Here is a 26,689-nt window from a genome sequence, read left to right as displayed (position 1 = left end):
GAAATGAAACAAACAAGCAGTTTTTTCCATGTAGTGAAATTTTTACTGTAGCAGCAAATACACACAACAACTCGCAGATGTAACATCATCACTTGTAGCAGCAACACTGAGGCAGTCGACCAAGACGCCTCATTTAAATATCGTTGTGTGTGTGTGTGTGTGTGTGTGTGTGTGTGTGTGTGTGGACACAGTGTAAAGGCCACAATCCATTTCACCTCTCAATCATCATTTCTCCAACACAAAAATCATAAAAACTTAAATACAAAATAAATCTCTTCTCTGATCGGGCTCCCTCATTCAACTTGGAAAATATAATATTGCAGAGAATGTTATTTACATCGTGGCTTTAAACGCCTCGGTGGCTTGTGACACGACATCGTGAGGAATATTTAACACAAATCAAATCACACAATTTCAAAAAGAATCAAATCAATCAAAAAAATAATTAAGAAACAGCCCAAACCACATAACATAAAACCAATCAAACCTTTCAATTTCTTAAAATCTCACTATTTTTTTGCATTTAATAACATCGCAGCAAACATCGGCACACACTGTTTGAAGGCAACCTTAATGTAATACTTTGGTTTGAGCAGAGCAAACAGCGCGTCGCTCCGCTGATCACCTAAGGCATTAATACATATTGATCTGAGCAGCTGAAGATCAACCTGATCGGAACTGAAACGAGAGGAAAATACTCTGCAAATACTGATATCTTTGATTGATCTCACGCTACCTGACTGTTATTAGATGCTTGTTTTTCTTAAGTACATGTCATTGTTAAGAGACACAGTAGAGTTTACTAGTTTTAAGACAGAGTTAGTTGTCTGGAAGTACTCAAAGTCACATACTGTTAAGTACTCGAGTCTTATGAAGTGCAAGTTCAAGGATAATACGTTAAGCATTTTTTGATTTGTTTTCTTTTCGCTACATTACACCTTTAAAACGGAAATGGTTCAGTCCAGAGGGGAAGCAGTTATCCCCTGATGAGGACTTCACAGAAAACAGTGGTTTGGTATTTTGCAGGATAAAGGACATCTATTTTAGAGGGACAGTTAAGATTATTTGAAGTTTGAGGTACTTATCAACAGTCAGTGTATTACCTACAGTAGATGGAGGTCGACACACCCCCGAGTTTGGAGAAGTAGTGGGAGTACTGGTTGAGGAAACTAAGCAATGTACTGCTGTGGGCAGAGTCAGCAGCAGAACATATTTTCACTACATCACCTTGCCATCAGACAGCCTTTGCCAGTAGGAAACCACTGTTACATAAGCTGAAAAATGCTCTCTCCTGCTCAACCAAACTCCATTGGAAAAAACAGAAATTTTACCTCAGAGAACACAGGAGTTGTTGATCTACTGCTGCCTCAATCTGTTAGTTTGTTTGTGTTATTGTGTGACTTCTGTGTTCTAAAACGTTCATTCAGATTCACTGAAGTCACAATCACACACACAAACTAACAGATCAAGGCAGCGATAGAGCAGCAGCTCCTGAGTTCTGTGAAGTAAAATTACTGATTTTGTCAATGGAATTTGGTTGAGTGAGAGAGGACCTTTTTTTTTGCTTCTATAACAGTTTTCCCTTAGCAAAGGCTATCTGACAGCAAAGTAAAGTGATGAAAATATTCTAAATATAGAGTACACATAAACCGAATTACTTTTAAAAAAAAAAAAATGGTTAAATAGCCTTTTTCTGCTGACCCTGTCCACAGCAGTACTTACTTAGCTTCCTACACCAGAACTCCTGCTGCTTCTCCAAACTGGGGGCGTGTCGACCTCCATCTACTGTAGGTGATACACTGACTACAGAAAATTACCTCATACAACCATACTTCAAATAATCTGAACTATCCCTTTAAAATGCAGCCATTTAAATGCTGTTAAAACAGCACTGAAGTGGAGACAAGCTTTCTGTCCTAGATGTCTTCTGACTTGCAAATCAACAAACCAGTGCAGACTGGAATATTTCCTACCTTTCACTTTGCTGTATCATCTTCACTATACTGATAAATAATCTTGTATCCCTTGATCTCTGTCCGCGTCTTCTGAGTAAAGTGCAGGTGGGACGCCAAATGGACCAAGGAGTGAGTATTTCTTCAAACCTTTCCTCTCTTGTACCGTTCGTTCCTGATGGGAGTTCCTCATTTCTCTCCACATCACAGCTCCCATCTGTAGCTGCAGTCATTTCTTGTCCCCTGTGGTAAACGTTTGAAACACTTAAGGATTCAAAATTGTCCATTATAATAGTTGGGGATAATAACCCAGGGAAGACCGCTGCTAGAATCCATCGTCGTCATAATCACAGCCATAATCTGGAAGGTGACAGACACAGGAGGGAGGGGGATTAGACACACACTCTTTATTCAGTGAAGAAATGGTGATAAATCTGTGATTATTAATCTTCAACAGAAACAGGTTGCTAACAGCACAGATTTCAGTATTATTTTTGAGAACCAACTGAAATGTGTCAGTGGATCCAAGTAAAAAATAAAAAAAACATTATTATCAAAAGTAAAAGTACTCATTTTAGAGTTTTACCATTGTGTAGGATGTTTTTGGATTAATATCACTACTGCATTAATGAGCATGTTGTATTTTACTGCTGTTGATGTTTAAGGTTCAGTGGATTTTAAACTACTATAATACAGCTGGGTAGTTTAATCTACAGAAATGCAACATGTTCTATAAAGTCATCATGTTTTTAGCGTCACTGCCTGTCAGAACCACAGAGAGGTTGGATGAGTACTCTGAAAAGTAGCATAAAATGGAACATACAAGTTACAAATACTTTGACTTTGCAGTTAAGTACAGTACTTGAATAAAGATACTTGCTTACATTATTCTTTTATCATTACACTTATTTAATCTAATTTTGTTTGCTGTAAACTTTTCTGTTCATCTGAAGTTCTTGTACAACAACGCTGAAAGTTCTGCTGTTTATAAATGTGTCTGATCAGCCTCGGGACAAAATATATTTCATGTTTGAAGGATATAAACCTCGTAGATTAATAGTGATCAGCTGATTGTGCGCTGAGTCAGACACACACAGGGTTCTGCTTATAGCTGCTACGGAGAACACAGTTAGAACCAACATACAGGTGATATTAAAAAATTCAGCCACTTTAAGTAGGATTGGAGGAATATGTCAGCCTCCTGTGATTGGTTGAATCCATCACCAGTTGTTTTTTGGGGTGTTTTACAATGATGAAAATACATTACATTAAATTAAGAACGCCCAAGATCAGTAAGTAAGTAGGAGAAACTTGAATTCAAGGTGTACAGTTGTATTTTTCTGTTAAATAAGGAAAATAGATGCAAGAATATTTTCTTTCTTGAGTTTATTTATTACCAAAATAGCTAAGAGAACTTGTGGAACATAAACATCCTGCTCGCACAGGTGAAACATGCACCTGTGTAAATGCATCACCAGTTGCCGGTTGTTGGACTGATGGTGGCCAGACGGCAAATTTTAACATATTGTTCAACCACACCTTCAAATCTAAATGAAAAACTTATTTTTCTAGTGCATTTGATTAATTTTCTCCACTTTAAATTTAAGGCAATTTACTGCACAGCCTTACATTTTAATTTTTTATTTAAAATGGTATTTTATTGTCTATTTTAGTTCTTATCTTTCTGTATATCACATTTAATCTGAATTTCTGTTCTCGAATAAACATTTCTGCCATTATACTTTGTTGTTTGTATATTTGGCTTAGTTTATGAATGTATTTCTTTTCTGATAAACAGGTTCATATTCCTGAGAGTAAGCTAAGATGTTCGATACAGTAAAATTTTGGCATCAGCACCAAGTGGTCCTCTGATACTGTTATTGAAAAAAACGCTCAACAGAAATGAGTTTGTGCTTGAAAATCACCAGTTTCACTTGAAAAGTAAGTGAGCCAGAGATGCTTTAAGAGCCAAAAAAACATAGATTTTAATGGACGCTCCCTTGTGTGACTGTGAGTGGAACTGCATGTCGCTGAAACAAGGTGTCGCTGGAGGAAAGTAAACGGTTTCCACAGAGACTTCAGGAGGAGCAACAACAGGTCAGAGTGGTAAAATATAAAAAGTGTCACTTCACTCTCTGAAGGGAGGAGGAACTGACAGACTGACTCTGGTTTAATCTCCAATGTCGGTGGACGTCCGTCCTGATCAACTGTCCTCCTGTCTCCAGCAGCTCCAGAGATGCTGCTCCTACATTGACCCTGACCTTTGACCCCTCTGTGAGGCAGCAGGACTCTAAACAAAGACCTTCCCTACAGGAATCAATTAAGTAGCTCAGGACTTTTTATTGCAGCAGGGTCACGGACCTTAAAGTTTAACAGCCAGAGATGTAAAGTGAAGAAATGTAATCTTAGCGAGGGCTCATTAAAACATACCAGGAGTCTGAGCTGTGACCCACAGAGGCAGATTCATTAAAAAAAGTGATTCTAACTATTTCACAGTGCAGACACTCAGTGTCCGACTGAGAAGTGACGAAGCAGTCTGACACCGCGACACTATTGGTGTCAACTAAATTCAAATGTTCACATCATCAAGTCACTGAGCCTGAAGGGACGCGTCTTCTTTAAATTAGATGAAGAATCTGTGTGTGTGTGTGTGTGTGTGTGTGTGTCTGTGTGGTTCAGTTGTCTCTGCTTCAGTCTCATGTTGAGAAACAAAAATTCATTGACAACTGATTTTTCGATTAACTGAAAAAGTATTCAAAAACAAGTTTAATAACTAACTAATTTACCAACCAACTAGTTAAATATTTGTAGAAATCTGCTCCTGCAGTGTGAGGATTTGCAGCTTCCACAACCAGTTCAGTTAGAAAGACTACATCTCTTACATTTATTCTTAAAATATTACTCATTTTCAAATAGCTGTCTAGTCCTGTGTAACAGCAGTTCAATGAAGTCTACCTCTGCACTCATTTTTAATTTGTTAAGCCATTTGAAGACTCAACATTGGACATTCAATCAATTCTATTAACACAAAAACTTACGACACTGATCTCTAGTATTGTTGTGGAGGAAGATAAATAAACAAAAGCGTCACAAATTCAAAATTTCAAACAAGCGTGACAGAAAAGATGTAGGAGATTTTTGCAGTGTGGATATTATCTGATGCTCAGGGAAAGCAGATATTTATCAGTATCTTCAACATTTTATATTGAGAATAAGCAAAATTAATCAATATTATTAAAATGGCATTACGGGCATGTGCAATATCCAAACTCTGCAATTTTTTTTAATAAAGGAAAAATGTGTGACAAAGCAGCATTATAATGAGGCACTGTGGTGCTGCAGAGATGTTCTGACCTACAAATTCTGTTCTCCAGATGAAAGAAAACATGTTTGTTTGGTACAGAACCCAACAGATGTCACATCATAATTATTTTTTTTTGTTTGTTTTTTTCCACTGAAAATGAAAACTGATCACATATCGCAGTCAAAATAATCACAATGTGCTTTTTTTTTGACTCATACTGTGCAGCTCTGAGCGTAAAATAACATGAAAATGATCACAGAGGTCCTCGATTGAGTTTTCTGATAACAATTTTATAAATATATATTTTTAAATAGAATTTATAGAATCTGCCCATTTAGAAATGAATAAACAACCTTCATGGTCATTTGAAAATAGATTTCTAAGTTTACAAAGTACAACTGAATGCATCATGACGTCCCTGTGTGTCAAACACACTGTCATATGATCAGCCCTTATAGAGAACACTGATCAAGCTATTTAGAATAATTATCAGCCAATAATGATCGCTGACTGATCAACTGGAGCACTGATATATCACTGTATTTTTTTTTATAGATTCTGTATATACAGTTAATACTGAATACAGCTCAGTGTGGTTGAAAAGAGCCTCTAAGATTAAATGTTTTGAAGGATATATGCTCTTATATTGTTTCCAACTATACTGTTTAGGGATAATTTAAATTTTTTTTTTCCTGTTTTAACTTTAAATTATTAAACTGTTATTAAATTTTAAATATGTGACAATATACGAGCGATCTAAAGGAAAGCACACAGCCAGTGTCACTGACAGACATCCTCTTACTGCAGGTTAAACAAACTGTGTGAGGTTAAACTGACCGTTGCTGCCCAGCAGGTCCATGGCGCTGACACAGGTCTCCTCCTCCTCCTCATCTTCCTCATCAACGGCTGCATCATCGTAGATGACCGGCCCGCTCTCCACCACCACTCCGCTGGCGGGGGCTCCCACGGGCACCGGCAGGGGGTTGGAGTTGGCAATCTGAGGCAAACAGGAAATAATGTTGGTCGAGGGCAGAGGCGTGCGTCGTTCGGTATTTTTAATATTTTCCTCTGCGTGACACACGAGTGTCCCCGGGGAAATCTAAGCTAGATCTGATCTCATATGCCCCACTTCCTTTAAAATGATAAAAATAATAAACATAGTGTAGTGTAGTATGATAGTGATGGTGCTGTAGGGCAGGTGGAGGGCACGCAGGGCGGCGAGGACATATTTTATCCGCTGCACATTCTCACACAGGACTAACTACAGCATCGGAGCGTGACCACAACCTTTATTATCTTACATTATTCTCTCATTTAAGATTCTACATTTAAAAAAAATCTGCAAAGTCAACAGTGTGCGGCTTTGTGTCGCACAAAAGGGTCAGAAATTAACTGGAGCCTCGGGGCAAAAATACCCTTCAAAGTTCATAAAAAGCCTGTGAAATTAAAAATGAAGGGGTGAGGGTGAGCGTGGGGGCAAAAATGTAATTAGAGCGCCCTTTGCATTTCACCCCCTTCTCATTGTCTTAGTGGAGCTGTCAAACGTTCGTGAATGTTTGAATGCAACCAGGAGAGTCTTTCCAGGTGCATGCTGGGAGACAAAAACGGAGCAGTTTTTGATCAGCAAAAACGGGAGGGAATGTTGGCAGCACGTCGGCAGCGGTGACAGAAAATAAACAACTGGTGAAAATAATAAAAGGCAGGAAAAGACAGAGAGGGGTCCGTTTTCCAGCAGTGGAAACGACGATAAAACAAACGTCAAAGGAACAAATTTAAAGTTAACCTGCGAGTATGAATGTTCCATTTCATCATTCAGTGCATTTCCACACAAAAAGGACCACATATCCTCCAAATGAATAATCAAAACTAAAAACACAGACAATGACTGTAAACTGCCAAAAGAAGAACAGTTTAGTTCAAGCAAGTTTTGTCATCTACTTCATAAAGTTTGTGTGAGGCCAGTTTCACACATCGACCCTGTTTACACTTGGTTTTTAAATGAGTTTCAGTGACTCAAATACAAGTGGACAGCTGGGACATGTCGCTGTTCACACCTGTGTATATCATGCGTCTCCAAGGTGTCCAGCTGAACGCGTGAGTACAGCTTTCATTTCTGCCTACGTCACTTTGGCTTAGTCTCACGTCACCAGACGTCTCTCCACAGCGCTCAGCATTGGAGAAAAAGGTCTGGCACCACATATACATATGCTGCCGCGTTTGCGATTCACTGAACCAATCACAAACGTCTTGGGCGGTGCTAAAGCCCAGGATGCAGTGATGGTGCTGCTGCTGCATAACGGTGTCAAGGGGGAATTTGTTTTGGTGGAACATTTGCACGTCCTGAGATGAGCTCTGGCAATAAAATGACAATGTCACTGCAAAAAAAAACAAAAAAAAAACGTTCATACCATTAGCGTCCCAGGCACTGCATCCTTTGAGCACTTCCCTGTCAGTTACAGGTAAACTCAAATAAGCAAAGACTCAAAAATATTCAGTGCAGTCTGTGTAGTAGGGTTTCCTTCTCAAAGACCGCTGATCTCAACCACTTTAACTGGAGGTCAAACTGAAAGTGAGCGCAGCACTGCTACAGCTACAACTACAGCCCTGTAAACCTCCACTCTGCTAACCTGGAGGTTCATTTACAACCTGTCTGACTGCTCGTTTCTCACCATGTTGGACCTATTTTTAGCAATGTCACTGTATTCCCAGATCTCAGCAATTAACTTGAGTACATGAGTATATGTTATTATTTATGAAAATAAGATCCAAGCTGTAATGAACTGTAGTTTTCCTACAGTTTTTTTTTTAATTACACAGGCTTGCAACTTTACCTTTAACTGATGATTCAACAAGGACACTTTCATATCCATCCAAAAATAAACTGATCTTTGCTTCCTGGATTAACGTGTTTAAAGGACACCTGGCGGCAAAGCAGAATATAAGTAAGAGACCATATAATGCATCAACGTGGCTCCACTGCAGTACCACCAAATCAATTTAGTTTACATTTATTGCACTTGATGACAACTGATTTGAGAGATGTATTGTTTTTAAATCTGTGCTGCTGCAGGACAAAGAAAATTTCCCCTTGGAAAACACTGATCTCATTCCGAAGAACGACTTCTCAGCTTCAGTCTGAGCTTTATTTATTTTGCTTAGTGATGAACTGTACAGATATCAGAGGACAAACAAACTGTTCCACCAGGGAGGACAGGTGTGGAAGATTTCATTTTTCCCACTTTTTTTTTCCCACCTGCCTTCAGCGAGAGAAACTAATAAAACCTCCAAAATCAGGCTCTCACTTTGGTTTTTTTTTGTCCAAATGCTGCAGATTTTTCGGCTTTGGAGTGGAACGAATGTACATTTTGTTGCAGAGGAGGAAACCCGTCATCTTCAGTTTCTTACACGGCGACTAAAAGGAAACCTGCGTGTTATCACTTTCCTTTCAGCGAGGGCTAATTATAAAGCTGGAGGAGAAGCAGGTGGAGGGTCCACAGTGCGACGGGAGATATTTCTGTTCTCCTCTGCAACACCGTGTTGGAGTCCCTGCTGGGGCCTTCCTCCTCCTGCCTGCCATCTCTCCCTCCAATTTGCCTTTCATTTCCTCCTCCTTCCTTTCCTCCCACCTTTCTTTTATTTCACATTTCCTCTATTTTGCCTCTCTGTTATTCAACCCACATCCCTCCTCACTTCCTCCTTCCTTCATTCCTTTATGATTCTCCTTTTGCCTCCGACTTCCCAATCTCTTCCCACTTTTCTGCGCTGCCTCCTCTTTTTCTGTCCTCAGACACTGATATATACTCAGTAAAAATACAAAATATCAAAAGCATAAAATATCCATCACAAAATCCCACCGCAGTCCTCCTCTTTCCTCTCAACGGATCCCTGCCGACTCCTCATCATCACAGGAGCTGGACGCCTTATTAACTACCAGCGAACACAGGCAGTAATGCGAAAACATAAAAAAAAATAATTAAAAAGAAGAAAAAAACATCATTAACATGGTGCTCCAGACTAATTAGGAGGTGAGAGCTGTTAAATGGGTCAGGGTGAAGGTCTGTGAGAGGAGATAAAGCCCTCATAAATACATGACGGTGAATGAGGTGGAGGAGGTTCAAAAAAATCATTCAGAAATATTACCACGCCAATCATTGCATGTAGAAATTTACCAGGAACAAAATGAGATGAATAATTCAGAAACAGTTTTACTCTTGGTCATTGTTCTCACACCGAGAAATTTTGGTAAGAAGAGCAGCAGAACCGACCCGTTACCCGCAGTTATCTCCAAATCTGGACCCGTTAATTAAAGTCCCATGACCCGACGCGTGAGTTAATACTCAGGCTACACAGTCGCTCACTCGTCATCTGGTGCAGAACCTGTGCTCCTGCAGTTACCGCTCTGTTTTCTCGCGACGACGCATTTAGCTCGCAGCTATCATAAGCAAAGCGTACGTTTTGACATTTTTTTCAAGCAGCAAAGCCACTGAATATGTTTTATTGTGTGTTCCTCCAATTTTCATATTGCAGTAGACCATGAAGCTATTTTGATAAAAGTTCGATTAATTTAACAAAAAGGCCATCAAGGCACTAAATGTGTGTGTTTTATAATATTTTGGTCCACTGTGATAAAACACTGACACGATGTCTGCTTGTGTTTTTGGAGTTATTATAAACTGGCCTTCTTACTGTTGGTCTGTTGGATCAACTCGTCAGAAAAACTCACGTCACGTCTCCTTGTTTTTTTTTTTATTTATTTCAGATTGAACTTTTTGCTCTTCTGTATCAAACCTGGTAACCACAGCTTTCCTACGTTTCTTTTATGGGCCGTCTGCTGTCTGGAATTGATTATAATGACACCATTAAAGTGAAAGAAAAGTGATTTGTGAATATATTTGTTAACATTATGCCATACCAAGTATTCTGTTTAATCCACAAACCCCCGCTGATTTTCCTACATGTCCTACTTTCTGTTAAATTTGAATAGAATAAAATAAAATAGTGTGTGTGTGTGTGTGTGTGTGTGTGTGTGTGTGTGTGTGTGTGTGTGTGTGTGTGTGTGTGTGTGTGAACTATGAGACATTAGAGATAATGTTGCATGTTAGAGGCAGATACTCTGGAGCAAACACACTCTTCACTCAGTTATTCTGAGTCTCAGTCCTTTAACGAGAGAACTGCTCGTTAGGAGTGAGAATACAGCTCAGACCAACCACAGGAAACAAGCTCTCAGAGAAGGTTTTATGGGTGTGAGGATGTTGACATCTGATCGCCTGCAGCAGCTACTCATGCATGGAACAACTGGCAGAGCAAAAATTTACCGAGAGCAAACCGCAGCCCGGATTTTCTCTAAGTGTTTTAAGTGGCACGACAACCAGAAAGTATAAATTACAGAAAACTGCGAGTTAACTCACAGTAATCAGGTCCCTGTTGTATGAAATGATGCCTTTTTCCAGATATAAATCACAAGCAGCAGCGTCGGCACAGGCTTTTTCTTTGTCTGACATGATTAGCATAATTAGTGGTCCATTGAATTAATCAGCATTAAACCAATTTCTAAAATGCAAAACAAACTCACGTCAAAACAAGTAAGACTGGCAATAAAATGGTCTTTACTGTCTGCTATAGTCGACATTTAAACAAAAGCAAGAGGAGAGTCCTGCTGTCAGTGACAGACAGATCTTTCACTGCAAACCTCATTTATAAATATTTTCTGATGCAGTTTAAGTTCTGTTTGTGTCTAAAATGTTTGGCAACACAACAATAAAACAAGACAAACTGACAAAACACTCTACATCCTGAACTTAATATCCTGAATATCAGTAAAATCACAGTACTTCATCTGTGTGACTGTCAAGGTCAAGAAACTAATGCCAAGTCTTATTAAATTTCTTAAACTGCCTTAAACAAACTCACATCCACATTAAGACAAGTACAAGATTTAAAGTAGTTTTACAAATATAAAACCTGCATGGATCAAAAATCTACAATAGAAAGTCAGTATCTTGACCAAGATACAGTGTCTGTCCACTGCTTCTGACATTAAAAAATATTTAAATACAGAAGCTGACTGCATGTTGTTTCCTGTTTAATGCATATATGACAATAAAATTAACCTTTACCTTTTAAAAAATAACTCACAGCAGTGTAGCTGCACTGACATTTTTATTCTTCTGTTTAATCCGTCTTTTTCTATTTTAGCTCATTTTAATCTTCTGTTTTAATCCTTTAAATCCAATGTATGTGTATTTTTATATTGCCTAGAGTTTATTTTATATTGTGTCTTAATACTTTTGTGTCTGTAAAAGAAATGAACAGCCTTAGTGTTGAACAATACAAACAAATGTGCTTTGATTCTCTAAGAAATGTCATCCTGTGAAAACAGCAAAACCTCTAAGACTCTGATAACTTCAGGAGCTCTAATTGGCCTGCTTGTTTCTTCTCACGCTGATGTGAACAAAATAATTCTGTGTATTTGCATCTTAACACGTCGTTTTTAAGACAGAAAGCACTGAATAATGAGAGTCTGTTCAGCCTCATAGTAAGGCTCTGCTTTACAGAGGTGGCAAAAGTGCACATATTCTTTACTCGAGTACAAGTACAGATACTTATATAAATGTACTTTCAACGTCTTTACTCAAGCAAAAGAGGAAAAGTACAGGCAGCTGTTTGTATGCAGAGCTGACCGAACCTCATCTTTTCTCCACAGTCGAGTCTGTTTCATCTTGCTACATCTTATGATGTTTTCATTTTTACGTCACTTTTGTCTCATTACATCTTTTTTGCAGTTTTCTCCTTGTTTTGTTGTTTGTCTTATGTCTTTATCTTTATGTCTTGTTATGTTATTTTTGTCCTGTTTTACTTGATTTTATCTGGTTATATCTTTTACATCCTTTTTCTCGTGTTGTTTTTTCGTCTTGTTACGTCTTCTATGTCGTTTTTGTCTTAGTATGTCTTTTACATTGTATCGTCTTAAGTCATTTTCGTCTGGTTTCGTGTTTCTGGTCTTGTTATGTAGTTTTTGTTTCATCTATGTTTTCTTCTCTTTTTTTGTCTTTTATGTTGTTTTTGTCCTATTACGTCGTTTACAATGTTTTTGTCCTAAGCCTTTTACGTTTTTTCCTGTTAAGTCTTTTACATGTTTTTCATCTTGTTATGTCTTGTACATTGTTATGTTGTATGTCATTAACAGTTTTTTTTTTGTTATGTCATTTTCATCTTGTTATGTTGTTTTTGTCTTGTAACAACCTTTTTGCCTTTTCCGTCGTTTTCGTCTCCTTATATCATCCTTATGTTTTACGGTTTCTTTCGTCCTGTCTTGTCATCTTGTCTTGTCGTCTGCCATCTTTTACATTGTTTTGGTCTCGTCTTTTTCATCTTTGTTACGCCTTGGACATTGTTTTCTTCTTATGTCTTGTTCGTCATTTCATTGTGTCAGTTGTGTACTAACGGATACACGGAGAAGTAGTCTTTTCTGTTTTACTGTCTCTTCCATTTTGAGTGAAATCTGTCTTGATGTTGGGAAGAAATAAAAATCAATATAATTCTCCATTTGTACTGTTGATCCCTAAAAATTCTACTTCAGTACAGTAATTGTAAGTAAGTATTTGTATTTAGTTACTTTCCACCTCTGCTGCTTTATCAGGGTGAACGAGGAGGCCTCTGTGTTTCTACAGGACGAGCTGGGAACGCTGGACGTCATGTGGTTTACCGCTGGCCTGACAGCTTCTCTGAGAACCCGACTTCAAATAGACTCAGCCATCAATTGCCAAGACTATTGCTTGCATAAGCAGACTATAGCTGCAACGCCAGAGTGACTGTCTGCAGTTCAAAGCCCCTCTCCCGTGACCTCATCACCCTTTTCAGTTTTCTAAGCTGCTCTGAAAATCCCCCACATCTCCGACTGCGCTGTCTGCTCCCTCCACCGGCCCGAGATTCAGTCTGAATGTGGTTCAGGGGAGAAGAAGAGAACAGCTGGGCCTGTTTCAACTGGCAGAAATCAACCCGTTCCTCCTTCTCTGTCTCTTAAACTGATCATTTCCTCCCTCGGCTTGTTTGAAAAATGTACAGACTAATTGCTGGGTCACTGACGAGGTTGAAGGAAATCAGTTTTCTGTTGAGCGGCGGACAGAAAGAGCTTGGCGAAGCACAAACATCTCTTTTCAATCTGCCCCTGTCGCTGCAATGAAACGGCAACATTACATAACAGGAGCAGAGAGCGAGGAGCGGCCTCAGCCAATGGCAACGACCGCTTGCCTCCAGTTCCCAGGGGGAGGTGAGGGGGTTGCTAAGTAACAAGCCTTGTTGACCCGGCCCCTCGTGGCAATGTTTTCTTCCTGGTTGACAGAGCCTGAGCTCCCCAAGCTCCTCCATTCAGAGCTGCCAACAGCACATGATGGAGAGGGAGACAAAGACTGAGAGAGGAGGAGGAGGTGGAGGAGGGAGATGAAGGGATGGGAAGGAATGTGGAGAAAGAGAGGAAATATAAAGGAGAATGACGGGAAAGAGAGGACAGCAGCAGAGCAAAGCATTAACGGGAAGAGATGAGGAAGAGAGAAAGAGGACTCGAGGGAATGAAGCATAAAGTGAAATGATGAAGAAAGAAGGGAAAGAGTGGGAGATTTAAAAAAAAAGGAGAGAAACAGCAGGATGAGCATGGAGGAGTAACGTGGGAGAAGGAGAGAAACAGTAAAGGCAGATGATTCAAATGGTTTTGGAAGTATTTTTCCTCTACTATAAAATCCCCTTTGAAACTTTTCTTTTAGTGACGTCCTAAATCTAAACTCTAGAGTGTCAACATTTAATGACACCAAAGAGTTTTCTGTGCTATAAAGTGCAGAAGCCACAGTCACTGCGGTGGCTATAACACTGTACAGCGTGCAAAGGAATTTATTATTTTTAACCACTTTTGCCAAAAAACATCCAGGATATACTGTATTATCAGTTACACACTGAACACACTCACCTGTCACTTTATTAGGTACACCTGTTCAACTGCTCATTAATGCAAATATCTAATCAGCTAATCACATAGCAGCAACTCAATGCATTTAGGCATGTAGACATGGTCAAGACGACCTGCTGAAGATCAAACCAAGCATCAGAATGATTAAGAAAGGTGATTTAAGTGACTTTGAACATGGCATGGTTGTTGGTGTCAGACAGGCTGGTCTGAGTATTTCACAAACTGCTCATCTACTGGGATTTTCACACACAACCATCTCTAGTGTTTACAGAAACCAGACCGAAAAAGAGAAAATATCCAGTGAGCGGCAGTACTCTGGGTGAAAATGTCTTGTTGATTGAGGTCAGAGTAAAATGGCCAGACAGGTTCAAGATGGTAGAAAGGCAAAAGTAACTCAAATAACCACTCGTTACAACCAATGTATGAAGAAGACCATCTCTGAACGCACAACACGTCAAACCTTAAAGAAGATGGACTACAGCAGCAGAAGATCACACCGAGTGCCACTCCTGTCAGATAAAAACAGGAAACTGAGGCTACAATTCACACGGGCTCACCAAAACTGGACAACAGAAGATTGGAAAAATGTTGCCTGGTCAGATGAGTCTTGATTTTTGCTGCAACATTCAGATGGTGGGGTCAGAATTTGGTGTAAACAACATGAAAGCATGGACCCATCCTGCCTTGTATCAACAGTTCAGGCTGCTGCTGGTGGTGTCATGTTGTGGAGGATATTTTCTTGGCACACTTTGGGCCCCTTAGTACCAACTGAGCATCATTTAAACACCACAGCCTACCTGATGATTGTTGCTGACCATGTCCATCCCTTTATGACCACAGTGGACCCATCTTCTGATGGATACTTCCAGCAACATGTCAGAAAGCTCAAATCATCTCAAACTGGTTTCTTGAACATGACAGTGAGTTCACTGTACTCCACTGACCTCCACAGTCACCATCTCAGTCCAACAGAGAACCTTTGGGACGTGGTGGAACGGGAGATTCACATCATGGATGTGCAGTCGACAAATCTGCAGCAACTGTGTGATGATATCATGTCAATATGGACCAAAATCTCTGAGGAATGTTTCCGGCAACATATTTCTTTGACTGTTTAGCTGTAATTTGAGAAAATTTGTCAACAGGCTGCCATTTCCTTATGATTGAAATCTGACCAAGCAACGCCCAAAGTTGTACGCGTCACTCAGTCCTTGTCACACGTTTGGTTGCTCTGAATGGTTGCAGGTTTGGTCTCCACTTAACAGACTTCTCTTCAGTTTTAATGTCAAGAAGCTTGTAACTTTGGCTTTTTAATAACCAGATATTTTCTGCTCATCTTTTATCCTGATGATTCAAACAGGAGAGTTTTATGTCCATTTAAGCCAACTGTCAGTCACCTAACACCATCTGAGCCGAGAATGAACAGGACATTAACTTCCCAAACACCAGACTCCCAAAATAACTCCTGCCACTTTGCTTCTTTATGGAGTGACGAGGAGAAACACGGCAGAAGTGGTGAAAAGTAAATCATAAGAAATGAGGCGGATCAGCAGCGGTGTGAAGCAGGAAGAGAAGAAAGGACAGTTAGGAATGTGTAAAATGAGATAAGGAGGGGGAAAAAAGAGCAGTACAGAGTGTATATGAAGTCCAGAACGCCGAATTTAAGACTTTGAAGAGGATGTAAAGCTACCTGTGATGGAGTTTGGCTTCAATTTAAAATCAAATTAAGACACAAAGTTGTAAAAACTGGCCTATTTCTCCCTGAAGATGGATGGTGAACACTGTGAAGCTATAAATGGGCAGAATGAGGACATCCGGAAATTAACTGTTCAAAGAGTCTAACTGGGTTTGTACAGCAGATAGGACATATTGTACCACTAACCTTGTTCTTTGTGGATTCATCTAAAAGTCGGCGACGGGCCAACAGAAGCCCATCACTGCAGGGCGGTAAAAAAGACTCCTAAAAGTGCTGTTTAAGACAGTTTTACGTTCGGGTTTAAGGCTGGGTTTATTTTAAGACCCTGTCAGAGGTTTTTAAGAGCAGTGAACGGCCTGGAAAGACCGAGGGAGGAGTAATAATGGAAGGACAAACAAAGACAAAGTGAGGTTCACCTCTCACACGGCCTGACTGGAGATTTATTTATCCCCGTCCGCTCTGCTGGAGATCTGTGCAATCAGTGATCGGCTTTTAATGGCCGACCAGGAGAAACTGACGGGGAGTTACAGTCTGTCTGTAGCTGCAGCCGCTGCTTCATTATGTTCAGACAGACGAAGGGTTTGTGTATCTTTTAAAACAGTTCAAAGATAAATCTGGTGATGTTCTGTATTTTTCTTACTGCCAACAAACACTGAATGTATCTACTAACAAGTATTGTCTTTTTAACTGAAGCCTGATATTCATCTGTGCTCTATTCAGGGTTTCTGCAGTGGTCACCAAATTAAATTTAAGACTTAAAAGTGATAACTTGGATTTTTTTGAAGTGGGGTTGTATGAGGTATCCATAGCAATATCTTCACTGCTTTACCTTGCTGTCAGATGGCCTTTTCTGTCAGGAAACCATGGTTATATAAGCAAAATATTGCTCTCTTTCTGCACAGCATGCACTTTAATTCCAGCAATGACATAATCACTGCTTCCCAGCCAAACAGTACATCTGTTACCGAGGGTAAAGCACAACTAAAATTGACAGGGAATTGACAAAAAACTGGCTGATCTACTGAAAAAACAATTGACAAGCACCTTCCTCACATTGATGTTAAAGTCTAAATTTAAACTAGTAGTCATCATGATCTCATTCACAGAGATATTTAAGGGTAAGATACCACAATATTTGACAGCTGACACATTTTTGGAATCTCTAGGCCTGGGATGATACATTCATTCCTCCTTTTTTTAAGACTAGACCGTTGGAAAAAGTGAAATCATACTCTACTAGAGACTGTTTATCGTGTGTCATATCTCCAAAAACAGTGCACATCACATGTCAGTTTGGGTTTCATTTTAGCAGCATCATTACTATACTGCATATAAAAGTAGTAATAGATTACTTTTTGAAGTAAACTTTAGCTGTTTCTGCTCATCAAGATGGTGCCATAAGAACATAATAAATAAAATAAGGCCAAAATGAATAGAGCCCCTGAAAACAGTCTTTAAATTAACATCAGTCACATTTGAAAATGAACTTTGAAAACTGTGAATTTTGACCCTTCGAGGCTGCTGTAGCAGCTCTATGTGAAGTCAGTAGATGTCTTGTGCGTACAAACTATTTTAAGTTAAGCATGTAAAGTAAAATGGATCCGTTTGGTAAGTTAATCACAATGCTAATTTCTGTTAGTGCCTCAAAAGGAATTTCCATTATGTGTTAGCACTGAGCTAACAAACAAAGTGGTGGTAGTCATTAGCTATTTATATATATAATCAAATCTCACAGTGTTGTCATGATGCCAAACTGTTCTGTAAGTGTATTTTCTGTTGGAGGCTGTTGTGTTTGTTTTAGTAATACAGCGTTCTTGTTTCCTGACCTGCTCCTCAGTTAACTTGCTGCGTTTTGTCTTGTTTCATTTGATCTCACAGACTTCACAGTAAATGACACTTTATCTCTAAATGGTATGAATCATCGTTGTTGACTTTAGTAATTGCACCCTTTTTTAGTTGCTTTGAAAAAACAGTTTCTGGTAAGTAACAGTCCTGACAGTAAGGCTACTTTAGAGAGAGTGTGTGTGTGTGTGTGTGTGTGTGTGTGTGTGTGTGTGTGTGTGTGTGTGTGTGTGTGTGTGTGTGTGTGTGTGTGTGTGTAAAGTGCAGCAGATAAGCCTCTGTAACAGTGACTGAATAACTGAGTGAGTGTTTTAGAGAGGAGAAAGTGATGCGGGAACTTATCTGTCCAAGTGATTGACTGGGTGACTGAGTGCTTGTGCGTGCTTGTGCGTGTGTGTGTGTGTGTGTGTGTGTGTGTGTGTGTGCACGTCTGTTAAGTGCAGGAGGGTGAAGCTGAGTCTTAGTGAGTGAGTGATGGAGACGAAGAGCAGATGTGAAGATGGTGAAGATGAACAGCAGCTCACCTGCTCCACAGCGAGCTTCTTGTTGGGCTGTCCAGTGATGAACGGCTGCAACCTGTAACACAAAACACAAAACCTCATCAACAACACAACCCTTAAACACAACACACGGTCAACAACACGGTCCTAAACTTTATATTTCATGTTCTACAGTTTCTCAAAATCTTCCTTTGTTGTCTAAAATAGACTATTTTTATGAAGTAACAAACCTGCAGTATTTCACTACTGTACATTTTGTATTACAGAGGACTGCAGGGTCTGGCAAAAAAAAAGATTATTTGAGTGAAATTGTGATTGTGATATGCAATAAGATTAGTGGGAATGATCATTTTTGCATTACAATTTTCATTTTCACAGAAAAAAAAATGAAATTGTGATTATGTGACATTTGTTGAGGTCTGTACCAAACAAACATGTTTCCCTTCATCTGGAGAAGAAGATTTGTCGGCGAGGGCGTCTCTGCAGCTCTACAGTACCTCATTATAACGTGTTATTTGGTTCTGATTCTGTGATTTTCCAGCACCTGCAGTTTTATAAATGTGAGCGAGCAAGTCTGTGAGCAGTTTAACCTGCAAACCAGTAATCATGAGGTGCTTCACTTATTAAGAAATAAGGCTACATACATTTCCTTTTTACCATCACCTCTGAGCACGTGACATGAAAAAGAGCTGATCTGATACCTGAGATAACTGAGCATTAGCAGGGCCAGAAGTACAAATATCAACATTGATATGTTAAATACACAACATGGCTAATGTGCAATGTTGTGCAAGGTCACGGTTCACACAGATTAAAATAAGCGACTTCACTTTTCTTCCATTTCATTTAATTTTAGCAAACAGAAGCTCCTCCTACCTGGGCCACTGGAGGTCAGTCACAGTTAGGGGCTCTGAGAGAAGGTCAGTCTATTTATTGACGTCATACTAAATGGTGTGCGATATTAATTAATTAATTTTTTTCTATTAAGTTGAACGCCCAGGAAAATGTTTTTGTAATAATCATTAACGACAATTTGAGAACAGTTTACACCAATAAACTGTCAGAGCAACTGAGGAAACAATTATCCCTCTGCTTTCAGTTTATTCTTCTCTACTCTTCACAATATTTCTACAAATTCAATATACAGGCATTATAGAGCACTGAAGCGCAGGTCAAACTACCGCAGGTCAGCGTCACACTCAGGTGTGCAGTGTCCTGCAGGCTACAAGACGCCGCCTTTTCAATCCATTTCTATCTGCTAGTCATTATTCATAACATGCAGTCACTTGCTGAATTACTGGCTATTTCTTTTTTCTTTTGGTCCACTGCAAATGAACCAAACTGCAGGTGAGAAAACATCCCGAGTTGGATCAATTGACGCTTAGTTAGAAACGGATGCGTTCTGTCATACATGACTCTGCTGATGTACAGTGGAGAGTCATGTGTCCTGATGTCTTTGGTGCATTTTACTACATTTTCATTACTGAATGGTTTGCCATTAAGGATTTTATCTGCCATTCTCTAGTAATTACTAAATCACACACATGTGACTGTTTTCAAAAGTAGTCATATTCTGATTTAATTACCACAGTGACAGTTTCATCCATGCACACAGCAGCAACACAAAGTCTTGATGTGGCACAATCACAGAAATAACATTCAAACACAGGAAATCCCTCCCTGCTTTAAATAATGGCTGGTTTCATGACCTTGTAGAAAATGAAGACTATTATTCACATTGAGCTGCAGCCTCAAATGCCAGCGAGTCTACAACTGAATTAAATGTGCCGCTTTTATGAACCTCCCAAAGCCCGAGAGCAGCGATATTCATTTCCAGACGTTATTTTTCCAGACATTAGAAGACAATAAAATCTTTCACTCGGTGGACTGTTCGGATCACGTTACATTGTTCACCTCAGCGGCGAGGACACCGAGCTCGTTTCTGCTCGGCTTCGTTTTTCTTTCACACCGGTTTCATTTCCATGTCCTTGTTTTTGAGTTTGCTGCCTGAAGCCAGCGACACAGAACAAGACTTACAAGAGTTCACACTGAAATACAGCCTCATAATCTTAATGAAATCCTTCGCCTCTGTTGTGTCAACAATAAAATCCTGTAATAATGAATGTGATTACATGAATTTTTAATGTAATGAACGTACAAGCAGAGAGACGAACCCAAATTACACTGTAACTTTTCTGTTATTGATATTATTACTACTGTTATCTTTGGTGGACAAACTATTTACATGTGTATATATATTGTTGCATATTCTGCGTATAACTTAAATAAGCAAATGTTGGCTGATAAGTCTGCCTGTCTGATACAGAGATCGATTTATCTTCAACAAGGAAACAAGTTGGAAAATTTTGCAGTTTTAGGGACAGAATAAAAATGATCAGGTGTTGACCTTGTGTTTTTTTTTTTTTACTTATTTTTTTTATGCTTGTCAGCGCCACGCTCTCTTAATTAAATTAGAAAACAACACAAAGGCACCAGTGTGTTGCACACCAGGTGACACATCTGTATTTTTTCCATTTTGTCCTTTTTTCTCTTTTATTTTCATCTTTTTATTTTAACTTTTATAAAAAAGCCTTCTGTGGACAGGTGCTAGCGTTTCTCTACAAACACCAAACACAGTGCACCTGGTGTTTGTGCATAATTGTATGTTCCAGTTCAAATGCTAATGCCATGCCAAAGTCAAATAAATAACATTTCAGATGTCAGAATCGTTTCATTTCACACAATGATTGGCCGGCTGTGTGGAGGTGAGACAGCAGGCAAGTTTAACTTCTCTCTCAAACTTTTTTTAATTTATTGCACAACTATTTAAATTACTTTTTGTGTTTACAACCCGATGAATACCACGTCTTCTCTGTCTCTTTTCACTACACCTTTGAATGCAACGTTTGGAGCAGTTTTCAGCAACGTGATCGAGTAGCACATCATACAAACGAGCTCTGTCCTAGAATAATCTGAGCCTCGATTCCACCGGGCGCATCCTTTCTGCGACATGGTTTTGCTTCATCTTCCCACCATGAGCATTTTTCGCATCCTGATTATGTTGACTTGATCAGATTTTGTTAATTTTGTTAATTTATTTTTAATAAACATTTATAATTTCATCATTCAAAAGATCGTTTCAGAAATTGTGGAGGAAAAAAAAAAGAATCAAGATACTTGAGAGAATCAACGTTTTTCTTCCAGCCCCTACATGCTAACATGCTAACATCTACCAATGTAGCATTTGCTCATTACCAATAAACACAACATGCAGCTGAGGCTGATGGGGAAAAAATTAGGTCTTCCTTTGTGCTCCATAATTATTATCATCTCAATATTTTACAGTCTTGTTTTATGAAAGAAGAACTGTCAACAGGAAAAAGAAATGTATCCCAGCAGCCTTCAGGGGATGAAAAAGTGAAAAACATAATAATTATTGCTAATTATTGTAATATTTATAGTCATGTCTATTGCCATTTGAGAGCACAGCTGGATTTTATTAACAGTTTTCTTTCAGACCTGTGTTACATTATTTATATATATTCATTACCTTCTTTATTAGAGGATTTACTGTTGACACAATATAGGTTGAGGATTTCATTTCGATTACTACGGCTGGTCTTTGAGTCTCTCTTGGCTTCAGGCGACCGGCTCAGATTAGCAGGCGAATGAGGAGGGAAAAAAAACTGGTGTGAATGTGAAATGAGCCCCAAACTGTGACTGACAGGCAGCCCGACTGTCTGTCTGTCTGTCTGTGAGCACAATCTCTTCCTAGACAGTCGCAGAGATAATCAGCGATGAACGTACCACCGGCAGTAATTCCTAAGCAGCCGTCCCACCATCCCACTGGCTGGAATTAGCATCATTCCCGGAGGCTCCCCGCCCCCTTCCCTGCCCACCCGGCCCGGCGCTGAGCCCTCCCTGGAGGCTTACAGTAAGTGCTCAACTCTCGCTGATAAGAGAGAGAGCGCGAGTGAGCTTTTAATTAATCTGCTTTAACCAGGGGAAAGGGGGGAGTGGGTGAGAGAAAAGGGGGGAGGATGGGTAACAGCGAAATGTGGCATCTTCAACCCCCCCCCAACACTACCCCCTCCTTTCTCACGAGCTCATTAGAAAAAATCCCAACCAGGCCAGCGAATCGCTCCCCGCTGAGACAACTATTCAGGCCCCCTTACATGTGCTAGACTATAGTCGCTCCCCTGGGCCCTGACCCCGACACTGGGGAGGGAGGGAGGAAAGGATGGAGGGCACAGAGAGGGAGGATGAGGCAGAGAGGTGGGGACAGCAGGGTGAAGAAGAGGAGGAAGACACATGGACAGAGGACACAAAGGAGCAGAAGAATAATGACATGGATGAATGGTACCCAGAGGGGAGATGTTCCCTTCCTGATACCTGAACTTTGCATAAACCAATCAGTGCATTAGTATTATTTCCTTATTAATATTTAGATCCTCCCCTAAATAAGTACATTGACATAGAGGATCTGTCCTCCACGCGGCTCTTTGCCCACCACGAATGTTTCAGAAGGGTTTTGAACATCTGATTTTGTTGACCAGATTTTGGAGGAGGGTGGAGGATCATACAGGACATGATTTTTGGTTCATTTTCACTGTGTTACCCTTGCACACAAATTTTGGTTCCATCTTAAATTGAGCCCCGAAGCCGTGCTGAGATTTCAGGCACTACAAACCCGAGAACTGAACCCTCACAGGAGTCCCTTCTGTCAGCTCGTCCTGAGACTCACTGATTACTATTTTTCCTGAAAATGACACATTTTCTATCCCAGGTAGAAAAAAGGCATAACAGAATTATGAAATGACACTTTGTCTGTGATTTGCCGTCTGAGAATAACAACCTCATGAAAGTAATATTTTATAAATCTTAATGAAATTCGTTAAAGCAAGTCATTTGGTGTTTTCTAAGCCTTTCTGTTGAATTAAGTATTCTACGGCTGCTTCGCTGGTGTGAGAACAAGATACCTGCAACAGATTGATTCACTGAGCCGACTGTATTATCTATAGTACTCGCGCAATCACAAGAGATCAGCCTGCAGCAGAATGATGAGCCAAAAGGTGTTACCATATAACCTACAATAGAGGCGCAATCCCACAGGGTCAGACTTGGAGCATGCATGTGCTTTTTAATCAGCGTTTTGTGTTAATTAATAGATTGTGTTGTGTTTTACTGGTGCACAGCAGGCAAACACATATCTGCTGCATGTTTTATGACAGTAAACTGTCGGCCTACATTTTTCTGAATATATTTTAATACATTCTGTCTTTAAAAAAGATAAATAAATAATTTTTTTTCCTGTTTCCCATCATTGTATTTCCCGGGAAAAAGGAAATGGTCTTGATTAGATTTCCCAGGACTCTTGTTTCCTGGGATTAAACCTTATTACTGATCAAACAACAACCAGTTCAACCTCTGACCAGCACTGCTTTCCAAACACTGATCAGAGTCAACCAAATTATTAAATTAACAATAGATGCCCATTATCTGGAAGACTGGACGAATCAAACTCAAAAACAAACTGAATTGCTATTTGGACCTAAACCACGAATATAAATTGGCAGATTATCTCTCTACTTTCAGAGATACCAAGCAGAGACAGATCCTGACCAAACACTCAGTGACCACAGTGGAGACAGAGAGACGGAGGGAGGGGACGATACAGGAAGTCCTGTCCACCAGCAGAGGACAAGGTCAGTGGTCGGTGCACAACAGGCGAGGTGGAGACAGAGATGCACTTCCTCTTAAAATGTAATATAAATAAGAACTTCAGAGCAGAATGTTTGAACAAATTTGATTTCATAATCCCTAATTTTAGAGACGCTGACGTCAGTGTAAGCAGCAGAGTCAGCTGCATAAAATGTACACAAGAATAATAAGATCCCTGAATGTGACAAATATATCTTCATCTATCTTATATACGTATAGAAAACACACAGTCTTTTTCTCTAATACTACTGAATTAATTTGTACAACCATTTTTCATTGTATCATTAACACATTGGCAATATTTTTTTTTACAAAACATTAATGCCAATCAAGCATATTGGAAAAATGTTTTCTTCTGCACCCTTACTGCATTATATTCCATTATATGTTGAACTGTCACTTAGCATTTACATTTTAGTTTTCTTCAACATAAAGGCATTTTCACTATACTGAAGCAGAAATGGCACAAAATCGGTGCATTAAAAATCACCAGAATGCAGGAAATAAAGTGTTTCATGTAAGGTTACAGCCAGGCCTCATTATATCATTAAGATTATGAACCAGAGGAAGCATCATTTCGCATGATTTCACGTGGAAGCAGATGTAAACAAACCACGGACTGACGTGATGCAACAGCTTGCTGTAGTAACGTTAATGCTCTGCTTCGAGAAAAAAAAAAAAAACAAAAACAAAAGCAGAAGTTAAACAAGTCTGAGTGAGAAAATGTTTGGGAAGATGCCGTCAACACATGTTGTTTATTCTTCAGCCAGAACAGGATCTGCTGCTAAGTAACGTTAGCCTGAAGAGTTAGAAAGTTTACCCTTGTTTTGACAACATCATCAGCTGCTTTTGTCTCTCTTTTAGATTGTCTCTCTGCTCTGCTCCTCTGAACCCTGACAACGTGTGAGCATGTATGTGCATGAGACCAGCACGTCCACCTCAATGTTCAAGTGAAACTGCACCACTGGCTGCATATTACTGCCCCTGTAAGGGTGTGATATGATTGGTATCATTGTTGTGTGGCCTGGCGAAGCATTTCTGATGCTTGTATTGGTGTCGGAACAACCCTGGAAATATGGCACCAATGAGAGAGGGTTTAAGGGTACAAGGCAGCAGAGTAGGAGGTGAGGAAGGAGGTTACAAGGAGAAAAGGGAAGAGAGAGGAGGGAAGGGAATAGAGGCAGGAACAAGTGGAAGAGGAGAGGATAGGAACAGGGAGTGAATCAGATTAAATCCAAAGGTCCATCAAAAGATCATTGACCTGCATGTGACTCCAATCACATGTGGATCAATAATCAATACACCACCACTAATTCACCTTCATTCACTGTCAGATAAACTCCCTGTAAACAAGAAGGACACAGATGGTCCGAGGCGGTGTTATCAAATGCTAAATTAAACAAAAAAGGTTCATGTTAATTCATCAATCCATCGATTAACAGAAAATATTGAGATTGTTTCACCATTCAAAGTCTTTTATCAGATAAAATGATACTTTCTCAATCCGGTTTATATTGTCGTAATTGAGTACTTTTGCATTTCTGACTGTTGTTTGGATTTAACAAGAAATTTGAAGATGCATCTCAGGCTCCAGGAACTTGTGTTGGAAATTTTCCACTTTGACATTTTACAGAACTGGTCAAAAAACACGCTTGATATTTTCAACCAGTGGAAAGTTGTTTAGCTGTTGAATAGTGTCAAGTTTTATCTTTCATTAATATGTTGTTAATGCTGTAAAAAGAACGAATGGGCTGCGGTTTTCTGACAAATGATTGTTAAACGGGTGTTCAGCTGTAGATGGAGCTCCTTCATTAACTGCAACAGAATCCATTTATGGTCATCAGCATCATCAGCGATTGATAGTGAGGAGGGGTCAGAGGTCAGGACGACAGGGAGCGTCAGTGAACCTCCAATGATCATTACTGAGAAAAATGAAGCTTTAAAGAGTAAAATAAGAGACATTTTTTAGCTCGGCTCTGTCTCTCTGTCTTAACAACTGTCAGATGGATCACCTTGAATTTTGGTCCCAGAACATGAATCCTGCAGACTTTGGTCTCCCGACTCTTCTAGCCTCTAATATCGCAAATCATCACAGTTGCAATATCAGTCATAATAATCATGATCAGATATTATTTTAAAATCATATTTTAAAAAGTGGGTGGGAACTCGATGCTGTAGCTCCAACACTGATCAGTACTGCACAGACTCTGGACTCTTTATATAGACCTTCTATAAACAGGATGTGTACAATTAGTCATCTAGTCGATTGAAAGCTGCTGCCCTCCCAGCTGGCACCAGAAAATCCTAGTCGGTTGTTTTATTTTTATTTTTACATGATATTAATGTACAATGCTGGTTAACTGCTCCATCTAAGATGTTACGCAGCCATCAGCCAGAGCTCATGTCTGGAAAGTAGGACAAAGGCGGCATCTAAACCAGTGCGGTTCGGCAGGATTTTGATCTGAAAAATCAAAGTAAAGTAGCATGTAGGTTGTTTCAGAATAAACTGTCGAATATTCACTTTACTGGAGTAATGTGTAACCACGTTCAGCACAGGCATGTGGATGTTAACCTGCAAGCGCTAGCACTGCTAATGTTAGCCAGTATAACAATGTTTATAGTGTTTTTTGTAGTTTTAGACTTGCTAACTGGTCTAAATTTAAATGTCTGATTAACTGACGGGGAGATCAGTGCAGCTTCACAGAGCCGACTGCA

The 26,689-nt window shown here is 39.6% G+C and overlaps 1 protein-coding gene across 1 annotated transcript in view; it reads right to left on the bottom strand.

Annotated features, from left to right (window-relative positions):
• Window positions 1-1,673: 1,673 nt before the first annotated feature.
• Window positions 1,674-26,689, bottom strand: part of brf1a (BRF1 general transcription factor IIIB subunit a) — a 148,798-nt gene continuing 123,782 nt past the window's right edge. The window contains exons 17-19 of the mRNA XM_084742273.1: window positions 18,278-18,329; window positions 6,094-6,253; window positions 1,674-2,312 (exon numbers count right to left, since the gene is read on the bottom strand). Of these exons, the coding sequence (XP_084598399.1) occupies window positions 2,278-2,312; window positions 6,094-6,253; window positions 18,278-18,329 (247 nt within the window). The 3' untranslated portion in view covers window positions 1,674-2,277. The remainder of the gene's footprint in view (window positions 2,313-6,093; window positions 6,254-18,277; window positions 18,330-26,689) is intronic.

The sequence above is a fragment of the Lutjanus erythropterus genome, chromosome 18, assembly GCF_056507025.1.
Source record: "Lutjanus erythropterus isolate fLutEry1 chromosome 18, fLutEry1.hap2, whole genome shotgun sequence".
NCBI lineage: Eukaryota > Metazoa > Chordata > Actinopteri > Lutjaniformes > Lutjanidae > Lutjanus > Lutjanus erythropterus.
This window is presented reverse-complemented; position numbering and strand designations above follow the sequence as displayed.